This window comes from Urocitellus parryii, chromosome 5 (assembly GCF_045843805.1).
Source record: "Urocitellus parryii isolate mUroPar1 chromosome 5, mUroPar1.hap1, whole genome shotgun sequence".
Classification (NCBI taxonomy): Eukaryota; Metazoa; Chordata; class Mammalia; order Rodentia; family Sciuridae; genus Urocitellus; species Urocitellus parryii.
The window spans coordinates 197157641-197171280 of NC_135535.1; the positions used below are offsets into that span (position 1 = coordinate 197157641).

At 34.2% G+C, this 13640-nt stretch overlaps 1 protein-coding gene across 1 annotated transcript in view; it reads left to right on the plus strand.

The window, feature by feature from the left end:
- The window catches only part of Atrnl1 (attractin like 1), a 694860-nt gene that overhangs the window by 249020 nt on the left and 432200 nt on the right, over positions 1-13640 (plus strand). Inside the window, exon 22 of the mRNA XM_026389193.2 lies at positions 9507-9601. Coding sequence (XP_026244978.2) covers positions 9507-9601 — 95 coding nt within the window. The remainder of the gene's footprint in view (positions 1-9506; positions 9602-13640) is intronic.

Genomic DNA, 13640 nt, shown 5'->3' on the forward strand with positions numbered 1-13640 from the left:
AACTTTTAGAGGGTAGCTTAGTGATTAGAGCTGGGTGAGTCCTAATGCAGGAGTTTAAAGGTGGGGTTGGTATGAGGAAGTGGTGATCCTTTCTCAGAAAGGTCCTTGTGTGGGAAAGAGGAACTTTTTCTTAAACATGGCAGCTGTCACTTAAGATAGCTGTCCAGATGCTAAGCAAGCACCTTACACCTGCAATAATACTGGTCCATTGAATTTTTCTTTGCAATTCTTTGTCAGTCAGTTGAAAATTGAAAGTATGTCTCTGAATGTCAGATGTAAAGATGGTAATAATTCTTAAAAAATGTTACTTTATAGTAAATTATAGAAGAAATAATATCTGGTTGATCTTAAAAAGTATATAAGAAAATGTACATAAGTAAGTAACATAGAGAATGATACCTTAATAGTTTTAATAATTCACTTATAGTAATCCTATATTTACTTTTATATTCATAGTTTTTATTAAGGGTATAACATGAAAGGAGTGTATATGAAAGGTCAAAAAGTGAAATTGAGACTAGAGATGATATTAATAGTGAAAATAAATTAGGATATGGTCCTTATTACCCTGGTGTTGAAGATTGAATACCTAAAGTTTTATTTAAGGGATAAAATGGGGGTGGGAAGGGACTCCTCTGTGAAGCAGGGGTTCCAAAGGAATCCCAAGGAAATGGGGTGTCCTGCTCTTTTATAGATTTTAGGTTTCTTTTGTTCTCATGCCCCATCCTCCCATCCTGCCTGCAGACCTAAAGGTGGAGTAATCTAAGGGCATCAATGAAGCCACTCAGGGATACAGGCAGGAGGGTACTCATTTATAATTCCTGGTTGGGAGGAACAGTTCCCTAGAGGCAGATAACCTTGGCATCAGGTTGGAGGAGGGGAAAGTACTGTGGAGGCACTAGAATTTTATTTCCTTTGACTCAGCCTCCCATCTTCCTGACCCACTCATTCCTCACATACATTGACTATCCTTTTTGCTCTGGTGTCAATCCCCCTCTGATAATGGGACCTTTATTGCTGTAAGGATAAATAGATGATGACTGCTTTGGCTGCTTTAGGCTCAGAGGAGGCAATGTGGATCAAGCAGTTTAGGTTTCCCTTTTAGGAATATTTGGGTAAAAGTCTGGTTTGGAAAGAACCAGTTGTAAAGTCATCTGGGAGGTGGGTGTTTCTATGAAAAAGACAAAAAGACATATGTGCTGGAATAAGACTAACACAAAATAAATGTTGCACCTTCTGGAATATGTCAATGAATATCATGACGATGATAGAAACCAGTAATTCATCAGTAGGTGTAAGAACTAAGAAGTTGTTCCAGTGTCAAGGCCAATGAGGACAAGGTCTCTATTTGGGACTGTAAATCTTTAAGGATATTAGTTACATGGCCAGAGTTATCAGGAATGTAAGTACAAGACTTAGTTTTTATAATGTCACAGATGCCCCTATAAGACGTAGTTAAGATATCTAATGTCATTGATTTTTGTAAAATATCTTTTATTGGCATAATCTCTGTGTTTAGTAGATATCCTGTTATTTCTGTTACTTAGGATAGATAATCATTCTAGCAAACAGATCTAATCTGCCTATGTAGGAAGTTAGGAAGATTTGTAGGCCTTAAAATGACTAAGAAAACTTCTGAGAGTTATAGTATGTTTTGATGGTTATCAGGCACTCCTGTCTAAGAATCTCCCTTTGTAGCCTCCAAGCTTACTTACTGTTGGTGGGACTAACACAAGTGTATATCTTAAGTTATATTAAGTGAAGTCTTTTTTTTTTTTTAATGTTGAGGTATGGCTCTGTTTTGCTTGGTGTTTAAGAACAAACTGGTCACATTGACCTTGTTCCTATCATTGAGAGTCAGCTGAGTTTACTTAGGGGGTCACTCTTGGGAACTTGAGAGAAACCTCTTAGCTTCTCCAGTGCCATTTGTCAGGATGGGTCAGAGTCTCCTGGACTACATGGCTTCCTTTAGAGACATTTGAGACATTTCTTTCTCCAATGACTCTCCTCTTTGCATCATGTACACTGGTTAGCTTTTTATTCTCTAGGGGTCTCATTGATGCCCCTGATTGGTAGTTTCACGTGGCAGAGTTGCAAAGCCCTTTTCCCCCAGGCTCAAGCTGACCTCAGAGGGCTAGAGCCAAAAATTGACTATTTTCTTTTTTGGCCCTTTTACTTTATTAACTAGTCTTCAAGTTTTGGTCTTAAACATCCAGCAAGCCAGTTTCACCAGTAAGAGTACTAGGTTTTACTGTTAATGTCTATGACTTTATAGTTACTTTACCGCTTTTATTTAATTGAATAGTAGTTACTCCTTCTATTTAATTGGGATTAGTATTAGTACTGGAAGTCAGCCTTACATTTTGTCTGTTCTTTATGTGATGGTTTTTTATCTCAAATTAACTTAGGTTGATTTATTGAAAGTTGTACTTTTGCAAGGCACTAACAGACAATGGTTATGAAGTTTATATGAAAAATATACAATGGAATTAAGAAGAGTAAAAATATATAATATCTATAAATCAAGAAAATATTTTTATAATCTCAAATCTTTACTTTAAATCTTAGTTTGAAGAACACAGCTTGATAAAATGTTCTTCTTAACCTTATGCTTTAAATATTTGCATACTTGGAAGATATGAATACATCTAAGATACAAAGAAGCCTGTAACAGTACCATGATTACACTGAGTCATTATATTAACCAAGTTTAGCTTTTAATGAAAAATTCAGACTCCGTAATGTAGTGTAATACTCTAGTGTAATAACAGTTGTTGTTTAACCAGGCTTGTGCAAACCCTAATTCTTTTAAGACCAGTTGCTTCTAAAGCATAAAACTTAACAGATATGAAATTATCTTGATAGATAAGAGCAGATTAATGTTTAAGAAATCCTTGTTTCTTCAACCCATAGAGGATTAAACTTTGGTTTATATCAGTACATTAATATTTCACCTTAGGAAAAAGCCTTAAATAACCTTAACTGATTGTGCTAATTATATATAACCTAATTAAATATAATAAGGTTTTTGAAATGTGACCTCCACAAACATCCTATAATGTAGACATTCTACAGCTTTTTACTTTACCACACAAAACTTTTTTATCCAAAAACATTTCTCTTTCCTTTTGCTTTCCATATTCAGATATATGTCCATGCCTGGAACCTTCTTATATATGTTTCCTAGTTTTTGACTGTTAGACCATGGCACAAAGAAAAGACCACCGACTCCAATTGAAATCAAATTAAAGCAAGCTTATAATTTTGACAGGCTGGGCTGCCTCTCCCAAAAACCGCAGGAACAGAAGACAGCCCGGCAGCTCTCTATGAGCACAACTTTGTAGCCCAGAAAGTTACACAAAGGGGGGTGTCTTGAGAACTTACAGATAACAAAATTTTGACAAGCATAACACAAAGGCAGGTAGTAGATCTCAGCATGGAGTTTATGAGGCACCATTAGAGTTTCAGAGGGGTCCTTATCTGGCCAGGGAAATGAGGGCCACTAAAGTTTCAGAGAGGATTGTTATCTGGTCAGGGAAAGCCGGGCATGGGTGAGTTTAAGGCACAGGCAGGCATTCCAAGCAAGTTTAGAAATCACATTAATTTATAGTAAAGCTGAAATTAGCTTTTAATGCCTTTGTGGCGAGATGGCTCCCAATCTTAAGAGGGAATTAGGCTGGGTTTATCATTGACCCCTTTTTAAATTCATATTTTGTAGCAATCTTTATGAAATTTCTGAATTTAGACACTTTATTCCACTTTAATATAAAGAAAAACTTTGTTTTCATAGTACTTTAATTGAAACTCAACTGAAACATTTTGTACTCTTTGTATATAATTACACCTGATCGAATCTTAACTCTTAATAACCTTGTTTTTTAGAGATGACATAGAAACAAAGCAAAATCAACATTTTTTTTCATTTACCCATTTATGAAAACTATGGGCACAACTATGATACCCCTCTTTGTGTAACTTTCTGGGCTATAAAGTTGTGCTCATAGAGAAAACACATAATGTTTAAATATATTACCTGTGGAATTTAAGAAGTCAAGAGTACTTGATTTTGTATTTAGCAGTTGATGTTTTAGCACTTTTACTTTGCAAATTAATTAGATGTCTCCTTTAACAAACACATTTATGATTAATCTCCTTGTTGTTAAATCTAATTTACTCATTTTAACTGTAAAAACCGAGAAGATATCAGGCAACTGTAGTTCACAGTACTAGCCATCTCTTCCTTGTTGAAGACAAATCCTAGAAACAATAGATATTGCATTCTATAAATTTTGTAGAAACCAATATGCTGTTAATTTTATGACTACCTAGAAGAACTCACATCTTTACTCTCATATGTTTACCTAATTTAAATTGAATCTTTTTTAAGTCACATGAACTAAAAAATATTTGGATCCATTTTTCTTTTAAATTTTGATTTGTGAGTGTTCGTATACCAATTTTGATGCCATGTAAATGATATATGGACACAAACACATATGTAGATACAGTAGTACAATACACAGCTGTCAACACATACATAAAACAGAGAGGGAAAAATATATTGTAGCTTTTTGTAGGTAGATCTCCACAAGAAGGAAGCAATGCTACAGATGTTTATTAAAGGATGATCTGAACAGTTATTAGGTAGGAACAAAAACTATCTTACTTCATCATAGACTACAGCAAAGCTGAGAAAACTGTATAAAAATTCAAAGGGTCAACTGCAAAAATCAGGAAGCCAAACTTCATAGTTTCTAATGTGAATGGATAAAAAGATGAATCAGTTTGAATTTTAGAGTGTATAGATATTTGCTTTGTTCCTTTTTACCAATAAAAGGTTTTTAAGTACAATTGTTTTTCACAAGTACATCTTAACAAGTTCATTGATTTATTGAAATGCTTGGTACATAGTTAAGTGTTTAATATTTGTTACATGAAATGAATAAATACATTTTTCATACCTGAAAAAAAAAGATTCTATTAGAAGCTGGGGCTGTAGCTCAGTGGTGGATCACCTGCCTCACATATGTGAGGTACTGGGTTCGATCCTCAGCACCACATAAAAATAAATAAATAAAAATATTGTGTCTATCTACAACTAAAAAAAAATTTTAAAAGGCCTCTATAGATAACTTGTTAGAAATTAAAATAATGCTTATTTGAACTTTCACATTATGACTTAAATATAGTCTTAAATATAGTCTCCCTATGACATAGAGTTGGAAATGCCAGGGGTAAGGTCTGGCAGCAATAGTGGACAATGAAATCAGATGGCCACTTGTCTTCGATGGCTATCAGATTTATTCCCAACATTACTATGTGTATGTCCTTCTTAGGATTTTGTGAAGGAGATTTTCTTTTTTCTTTTTTTAAGTTGATTTTATTTTTTAAAAATACACGACAGTGGAATGTATTACAAAACTTATTACACTATAGAGCACATCTTTTCATATCTTTGTATAAAGTATGTCCATGCCAATTCATGTCTTTATACATGTACTTGTTTTTTTGCATTACAATTCTTATTATACATATATACCACAATTTTTCATATCTCTGTTTGTATATAAAGTAGGTTGACACCAATTTGTGTCTTCATACATATACTATAGATAATGATGTCCATCACATTCCACTATTATTGCTAATCCCCTGTCTCCTCCCTCTCCCTTTCTCCCCTCTTCCCTATCTAGAATTCATTTATTCGTCCCATGTTCCCCCTCCCTACCTCACTATGAGTCAGCCTCCTTATATCAGAGAAAACATTCGGCATTTGTTTTTTTGGGGATTGGCTAACTTAGCATTATTATCTCCAGTGCCATCCATTTACCTGTGAATGCCATGATTTTATTTTCTTTTATTGCTGAGTAAAATTCCATTGTGTATATATATGCCAAATTTTTTTATCCATTCATCCATTGAAGGGCATCTAGGTTGGCTCCACAGTTTAGCTATTGTGAAATGTGCTGCTGCTATAAACATTGATGTGGCTGTGTCCCTGTAGTATTTTCTAATGTGTTTGAGAGCTAACCCTTAAAATTGGCCTCTGAACAAAAACAGAGTATAAAAACCTCTAGTTAGATAAAATAAGACTAATAAAAATATATTAACTTGGGTGTGCAGGATCAAGTATGAATTCACCATAAAACCATGATCTCAAAAATATAGAATTTAAAAAAAACAGATGTTCTAAGAAAATGACATGACTGTAATTAATAAAGGAGCATATAGTACATTTTTATCAGATCAGAGTTCACTTTTTTGGCTCAGATTAGAGTCAGTTCAGATATTCAGAGAATGTGAGGGTCCTGAAGTCCTCAGGTAAGGATTATCAAAAGACTTGTATACATGAGGTCATTCCATTTCTCCTCCCTGTGCTGCAGTGTTTATAGGGAGGAACTTATTAAGAAAGCAGGGTGGTAGAGTGCAAGACCTTGCTTTGGTCTCAAGCCAGTTCTCTGCAAGCCCTGAAAGTCTTGAAAGCTCTGTATGCTCTGTAATTTACATTTCAAATGTAATCCTTGTTGATGATAGAGATCTGGCAGAAGCTAAGAAGTAAGGGAAGCTGCTCTTTCAAGCTTGAGAGGCAAAACTTTATGCATAGGGCATTTTAACCATTTTTTTTTCTTTTGTAAAATCAGTCTCTTAAGGTTTGGTCCTATATTTTATCCTCCAGAGACTTGTTTTCATCTCTCCAGTTTGTAATCAGGCTAGGTTGGATGCACAAAATTATGAGATATCCTTTTTCCAACTGTGATTATGTCATTTCACTGGCCTGGCAGCAGAAGAAAATGAGACACTTTTTGTGCATCTAGCTCCGAGAGCCTGTAGTGGCTAGCAGTTTCCACGTCTCCTTTTTGAGGACAAGGTTCCCCTCTGAACAAAGTAAAAATCCCAATTTTTTCATTATACAGGCTAGTGGTGAACCTGGCATAACGGCTAAGAATGAAGCTCCCATCTGAGTATGAGAAAACAGAACTCAGGTGACCATGCCAGAGAAAACTGCCCATTTCACTAGGGACATCTCCCTATGAGCTTCTGACAGTGCAGCAAACCTGTCTTTCACCACCTGGTTCTGCTAACTCTATTGCTGGCTCCTTGGCAGAATATCAAGGGCTTCGTTTGCCCCATGCCAAAGACCCTGGGAAATTCAGACTCAGAGGCATGACTGAACTCTCCTGCCACTATAAACTTCCAATGTAATAACCCATGGAAGAAAAGCCTATAATGGGGTGCATTTCTCTGCCCTGTGGGATAAAAGAATCACCAGAGGGTATGGAGAACATCTAGTGGTCATTTAGATGCTTAATACTCTTTTCCTAGAGGAGTTTACTTAAGGGGTGAATTGAATGTGTCTCCTTTTTGCAGCCAAAGATGCTCCTAGAGCACACAGGAGCACAGAAACAACAATGGGAATCCCTACAGGCTTGTAAAGGCTTAATATTCGAACAAAATGAATGCAGACATTTCTTATGAACCAGTTCATGTCCCTATCACAACCCTAGAGTCTGAGCAGCTAGAGTCTGATCAGTGAGAGGAGAGGGGTGCTTGGGGAGGAGTGATTGTGGGGCAATGCAGTATGGCTCATTTGGAGGTACATGTGTTTTGGGGCTTTTAATCAGTGCTGCTTTATCAACTAGTCACCACAGATATCCCGTAAGGGCGGCAGGGAGAGGGAATTGGGGGAGAAATCTTTGAGGTTCACCAGGGAGTGGTCTTGGCCAGATCCTTACAGTTGTCCCAACCCTTTGTCCATCTCCATGCATCCAAAGGCACATTAGGATTAGAGACACTGTGTACTCAGGCCAAATGCACTCTGAGCCTGGATAAGATAGTGAGAAACATTTGGCAAAATCCAACATGCCTGAATTACAGGATAGGTGATTTAGAAGCCACCTATGCCATGAAACTGTAACCTGAGTCTTGAAGAATTGAGGCTTGTACTAACTGCATTTAATTAGCCAAGCAGTGCACATTATTGTCCTCCAGAAAGAAAGAAAGACACAGAAAGACACAATTCAGAAAAATGTGGAGTGAATGCAAAGGAGCTTACCTTGGTCATGATCCTGGATGAGCGCCCATTTGAAACCAGAGATGATACCAGTGTTGAAAATAAATCAAGATCCGGGTCCCAAATCCCCTGGTGCTGAAGAGTCAACACCCTAGAAACACTGGAGCAAGAGCAAAAGGTTTTATTTAAGGGATAGAACAGAGGGCTGATAGGGGGTGGGAGGCAGTCCTCCAGAGAGATAGAGAGAGACAGAGAAAAGCAGAGTTCTCTACAGAGGAGGGGTTCCAAAGCTGGTGCCCAAGGGAATGAGAGTGTTGTCCTGCCCCTTTTATAGATTTTAGATTTTACTTTCTCATGCCCCCTCCTCCCATCCTGCCTACACGACCTAAAGGTGAAGTGATCCAAGGGTAGGAATGAAGCCACCCAGGGATACATATTAATAACTCCTGGTTATGATGAACAGGTAACCTTAGCAATAGGTTGGAGGAAGGGGATGAACTCTGGAGGTACTAGCATTTTATTTCCTTCAAGTCAGCCTGCATCTTCCTGACTCAGTCATTCATTACCTACACTGACTGTCCTTTTGTCCAGGCCTCAAAATTACACTTGAATATGTGGTCAAAAATTTGATTAGACAATGACTGGAGTTTGAGGAAACATTACTTAAAATAATTTAAAGCACTTATTACAATGCTGGCAGTTTGACATTATGAGTAGGACTCCACTTTGTGTGGCACATGAGATTTGCAGATCCTATAACATTTCAATTCTTTATCTTGGTTTTAGCATGATGTATGGACAAAATTTAAAAATGTCTTTCCTGTGAATTGCTTTAATCTTAGTGCTCATCACATAATCATTTTAAAATTGTTAAAGCTAATAATTATCACAAGATGAACAAGTAAATGAATTAGTGTATATAATGAAATATAATTATTAGAGTTCATGTTTTCAATGAATTAAAATTTTAGGAAAGTAGGATAACAAAAGTTCTATCTTTATGTCTATAGAATTTTAGCTGAAATAAAATGCACCAAAAGGTTAATTTCTTTTCTCTTTAGTATAAGATTATGGATGGCTTTTATTTTATTTTCTTAATTTTATACAGTTTCTAGAATGTCTGGTATTTGCAAAGTACTTTTGTAATCACAAAAAAGAATTAAAAATATAATTATTATGGTTATTCTGTTGTTTTAATTATAAACATTAATTGTACAAATAGATTTTTGAGGAATTAGGATGAACTGTATGTTTTGATGTTTATTGCTAGAGATAAAGATTTAAAAATGTCTTTTTTGTGAATTTCTTTAATCTTATGTGTTCATCAATAATCATTTTAAGACTGTTAAAGGTAATAATTATTTTGCTAGTCTTCAATAGGCTACTAGTATTTAATGAGGATAATTTTTAAATATAGTGTATAATATATTTTCCATTAACTTTAGTTTTACAGTTTTTTAAAAGTGCACATGAGTACTCTTTTTTTCCCCTGCAGACAGCCTTTTGATTGACTATCAGTTCACCTTCAGCTTGTTACAGGAAGATGATCGCCACCATACTGCCATAAACTTCATAGCAAACCCAGAACAGGTGAGGAAATGGTGTCTTTATAATATAATTATACTGGGATCAAGTGATACAACTTTTCTGTTTTTAATTGTGACTTTCCTCATTCTCAAAGTGTCAAATTTTAGGGATATTATAGAAAAAACTAATCCTATGAATATTTTCTTTTCATACAATTTAAGTGTCTTTTTAATTCAGAAAATTCGTATTTCATATTATTGCAAATGTTCCTATTTTTAAGTTATGTATTATTTGTATGTTTACTTTTATAACAATTTATGATCATAAATATGCAGTCAAAATCAGAGTAGTCTCTTTTGAAAGAGACTACAAATTTGAAAGCTACAAATCAAAGCATGATTTTAAAACGTGTATTTTTTCCCTTACACCATTCCATATTGTCATTTTTCTAAATCCACTGGTTTGGCTGAGCTGTACAGTGCTTACTTCGTCAGTGATATAATTTTACAACCTTAGGAAGTTTAAATGTATGAAAATTTAATTATAAATTTTAATATAAACATATCAGTTTAAGGAAAGGATTTAAGTTTGTCATGAAATAACACATATATTAATATCCATTTGAGATTTTATAAGTTAAAAAGCCTGAGGAATAGAAATATCAACCATATAGCTTATTTCTGTGGAATTTTAATTTTTGGAAACAAAAATAACTAATTTAAAAATGAGTACATTATACATATACATTTTAATTTATATATTAATCCACATTATGTATTAGTATTCAAGAGGCGAAACATCTAAATATATTCTGAAAATTTTGAGCTCCTTTTCTTTAAAACCTGTCTGCCTCACCACTGTCCCAAAGTGGTTGGACCAACTGGAACCTAAAAAATATGAACCAAAATAAGCTTAATAAAGTGATTGTGTCAGATGTTTATAATAGTAAAAAATGTACTCTAACAAATGACCAAACATGCATAAAGATGAACCTGTGCTGTATAACTTTTCTCTTTAGTAAGTACTTAAGTCCTCCTTCAGATTAGTGCCTTCAATAAGGCAAATATGTATTTTGTATTTTTCTCTAGGCACTGGGCAAACACCAATATCAAAAGTTTTATAGTTTTTTATCATGATATTTTAGAGGTTATGTCTTTGAATCATACATGTAAGCAAATACATATGTAGTTTAAAAATATCTTATTCATGTAATAGACCCAGCAAAGAATAAATTTGAAATGAAAACAGTAAAAAATGTCATTAGAATTACTGATAAATTATATAATTTCTTAAAGTTTCCTTTTCTAGTTAAATAGGATCTTGCCTTCCCACAATAAAAGGTTTATTCTGCTACTCCTTATTCCCTAGGGTTTTGTTGTTGTTTTTTGGTACTAGTGATTAAACCTAGAGGGACTTTATATTATTTTATATATATATAATTTTTATTTTGAGACAGGGTCTCACTAAGTTGCTTAGGGTCTTACCAAGTTCCTGAGGCTGCCCTTGAAGTTGGTGATCTTCTGGTCTCACACTCCTGAGTTGCTGTGATTGCAAGTGTGAGCCACCACACCTAGCTATTCCCTAGGTTTAAGGAATTCTTAGAAATACATTTAAGGTTTTGACGTTTAAATGGTTTTTATAGATATTTTAAAGATATTTTATTTCAAATACAATCCTGTCTGCCCTATGTGTTTCTATAAAAATACGTTAATAATGTCAGCAAGTATATTATCAATGTGTAGGTATTTAGAAGTCCATGTTAATCCATTGGCTGCTTTTTATTGTGGTAAATATATAAATTAATTTACCATTTTAACCACTCAATTTGTAGGTGTGCAGTTTTGTAGCATTAAATATAATTATAGGTCCAGGGATGTGGCTCAGCGGTAGAGGGCTCGTCTAGCACATTTGAGGCCCTGGGTCGGATCCTCAGCACCACATAAAAATAAATAAAATAAAGGTATTGTCTCCAACTACAACTAAAAAAGAAAATATTAAAAAAATATATAATCATAATGGGGCTGGGGTTGTGGCTCACTGGTAGAGCACTTGGCTAGCATATGTGAGGCACTGGGTTTGATTCTCAGGACTGCATATAGAATAAAATAAATAAAGGTCCATCAATGACTAAAAAAAAAGAAATATAGTTATAATATACAGTCATTGCCACTATCCATTTCTAGAATCTTCTCATTTGTCTCTAATACAAAGTCTGTGTCTATTGTGAAATAATTCTGCATTCTCCCTCCCCCAGCTCCTAGTACCTTTATTGTACTTTCTGTCTCTAACTTTTCTTGTCCTAGGTATCTCATAATGAGATAATCATGCTGTATTTGACCCTTTGTATCTGGCTTATTGTACTTAATGTAATGTTTTTAGGATTCAAGCATGCTATAACAGAATCAGAGTTTCATTCTTTACCATTTCTTGATTGTTAATAGTAATTGCAAATATGTGGGGTGTTTTGAGTATATAAGAAATTTAAATCCAGTGAGATATTTGACTCAATAGTAATATTCCTCCCAATATCACCCATGATGTCATACATGCATGATCAGATTGCTACAGTTTCAGTGTGTTCCTTTATCATCCCTAGTGCTTTAAGATGTCCCAGCTTTCACTTAAAAAATATATATGCATATATATTTTTTAATATATATGCTTATATATTAAATATATATGCATATATATGTGTGTGTATATATGTGTGTTTGTGTGTGTGTGTATATATATACATATATATTTGTATATATATATAATATTTAGTTGTAGTTGGACACAATACCTTTATTTATTTATTTTTATGTGGTAATGAGAATAGAACCCAGGACCTTACATGTGCTAGGTGAGCATTGTAGTGCTGAGCCACAACCCCAGCCCCAAGCTTTCACTTTTACTGTTTGCTATCTTGCTAATTGAATCCAAGATCCCAGACACATGTTCTGATGCTAAACTATCATGAGAAGTGTCACAAGAATGCTTGTGACATCATTTTGTGTTAGTCATCTTTAATTAAGGATATATTCACCTGGGAATAATCTCTAATATTAATATTGGGTTATAGATCAAGGTTTCCTACTTATTCTATAAAAAATAGTAACAAACAGCAGATGTCTTTGGTTATTTTATTCATTTTCTTGCATTTTAACAACAGACTTAAGTTCAACCCATTGTTGACCACTTCTAGTCAGTCTTTCATATGAGCAGTTTCTTAAGTAGGTTTTTGAATCACATTATTGAACTCACCCACATTCTTAATGATGGATTTAATAATTTTCTGGGATAACCATAGAATTATATCTTTTGGAACAGCATTGAGAAAAAGCACCCTAAGTGGTTTTCATAGGGTTTCAGTTATGGCATATATTAATGCATCAAACAACTTTAATCTCAATATTACATGGTCCATAATACCTATTTCAATAATACCTAAACTTGGAGTTTATAGAGGATGAACTGAAAATACAAGAGGTTTGTAGTTTTTTTTAATCAATTGGAAATCTTGTATAACCTTTACGACAAGTTATTTTCATATTTAATTTTGCACATGATAATATGCAAACAATTACGAAGAGGGCTTCAAGAGAAAATAGGATTTACGCTTCCTAGGGACACATTGTTTCCGAACATGTGTTGCTTTTATAAAAATAGCGATTATTTTTGAGTCATATCATTGAGAGTTTAAAAAATTCCACCCCTTTTAGATAGAGATTGATGAGCAAGTTCTCCTTCTTAATCCCCTGGTTCTCTGGCTGAAGATGAAGAAAAAGAGAAAGAAAATGAAGGCATTCTGTTTCCCCATATCTAATATTATCGATGACACCTACCTATCTTCATGATGGCTGGAGCCTTGCTTTTTTTTTCATGGTCCCTTCTTGAAAGAGGTCATTATATCTCCATTTTATTCAAAAGTCCAAGTCATAGTAGAGAAGATAAATGAAGAGTTTTAAATCTTACTCTGAATTTTTTTACAGACTTTTTTTCATTTAAAAATCATGAATGACATCTATACCTATTCAGTTGAATATTTACATAATGTATGGTTTGAAAAATATAGCATAGACAAATATAAATTAGTAGACTAAATAATATGTATTTTGCT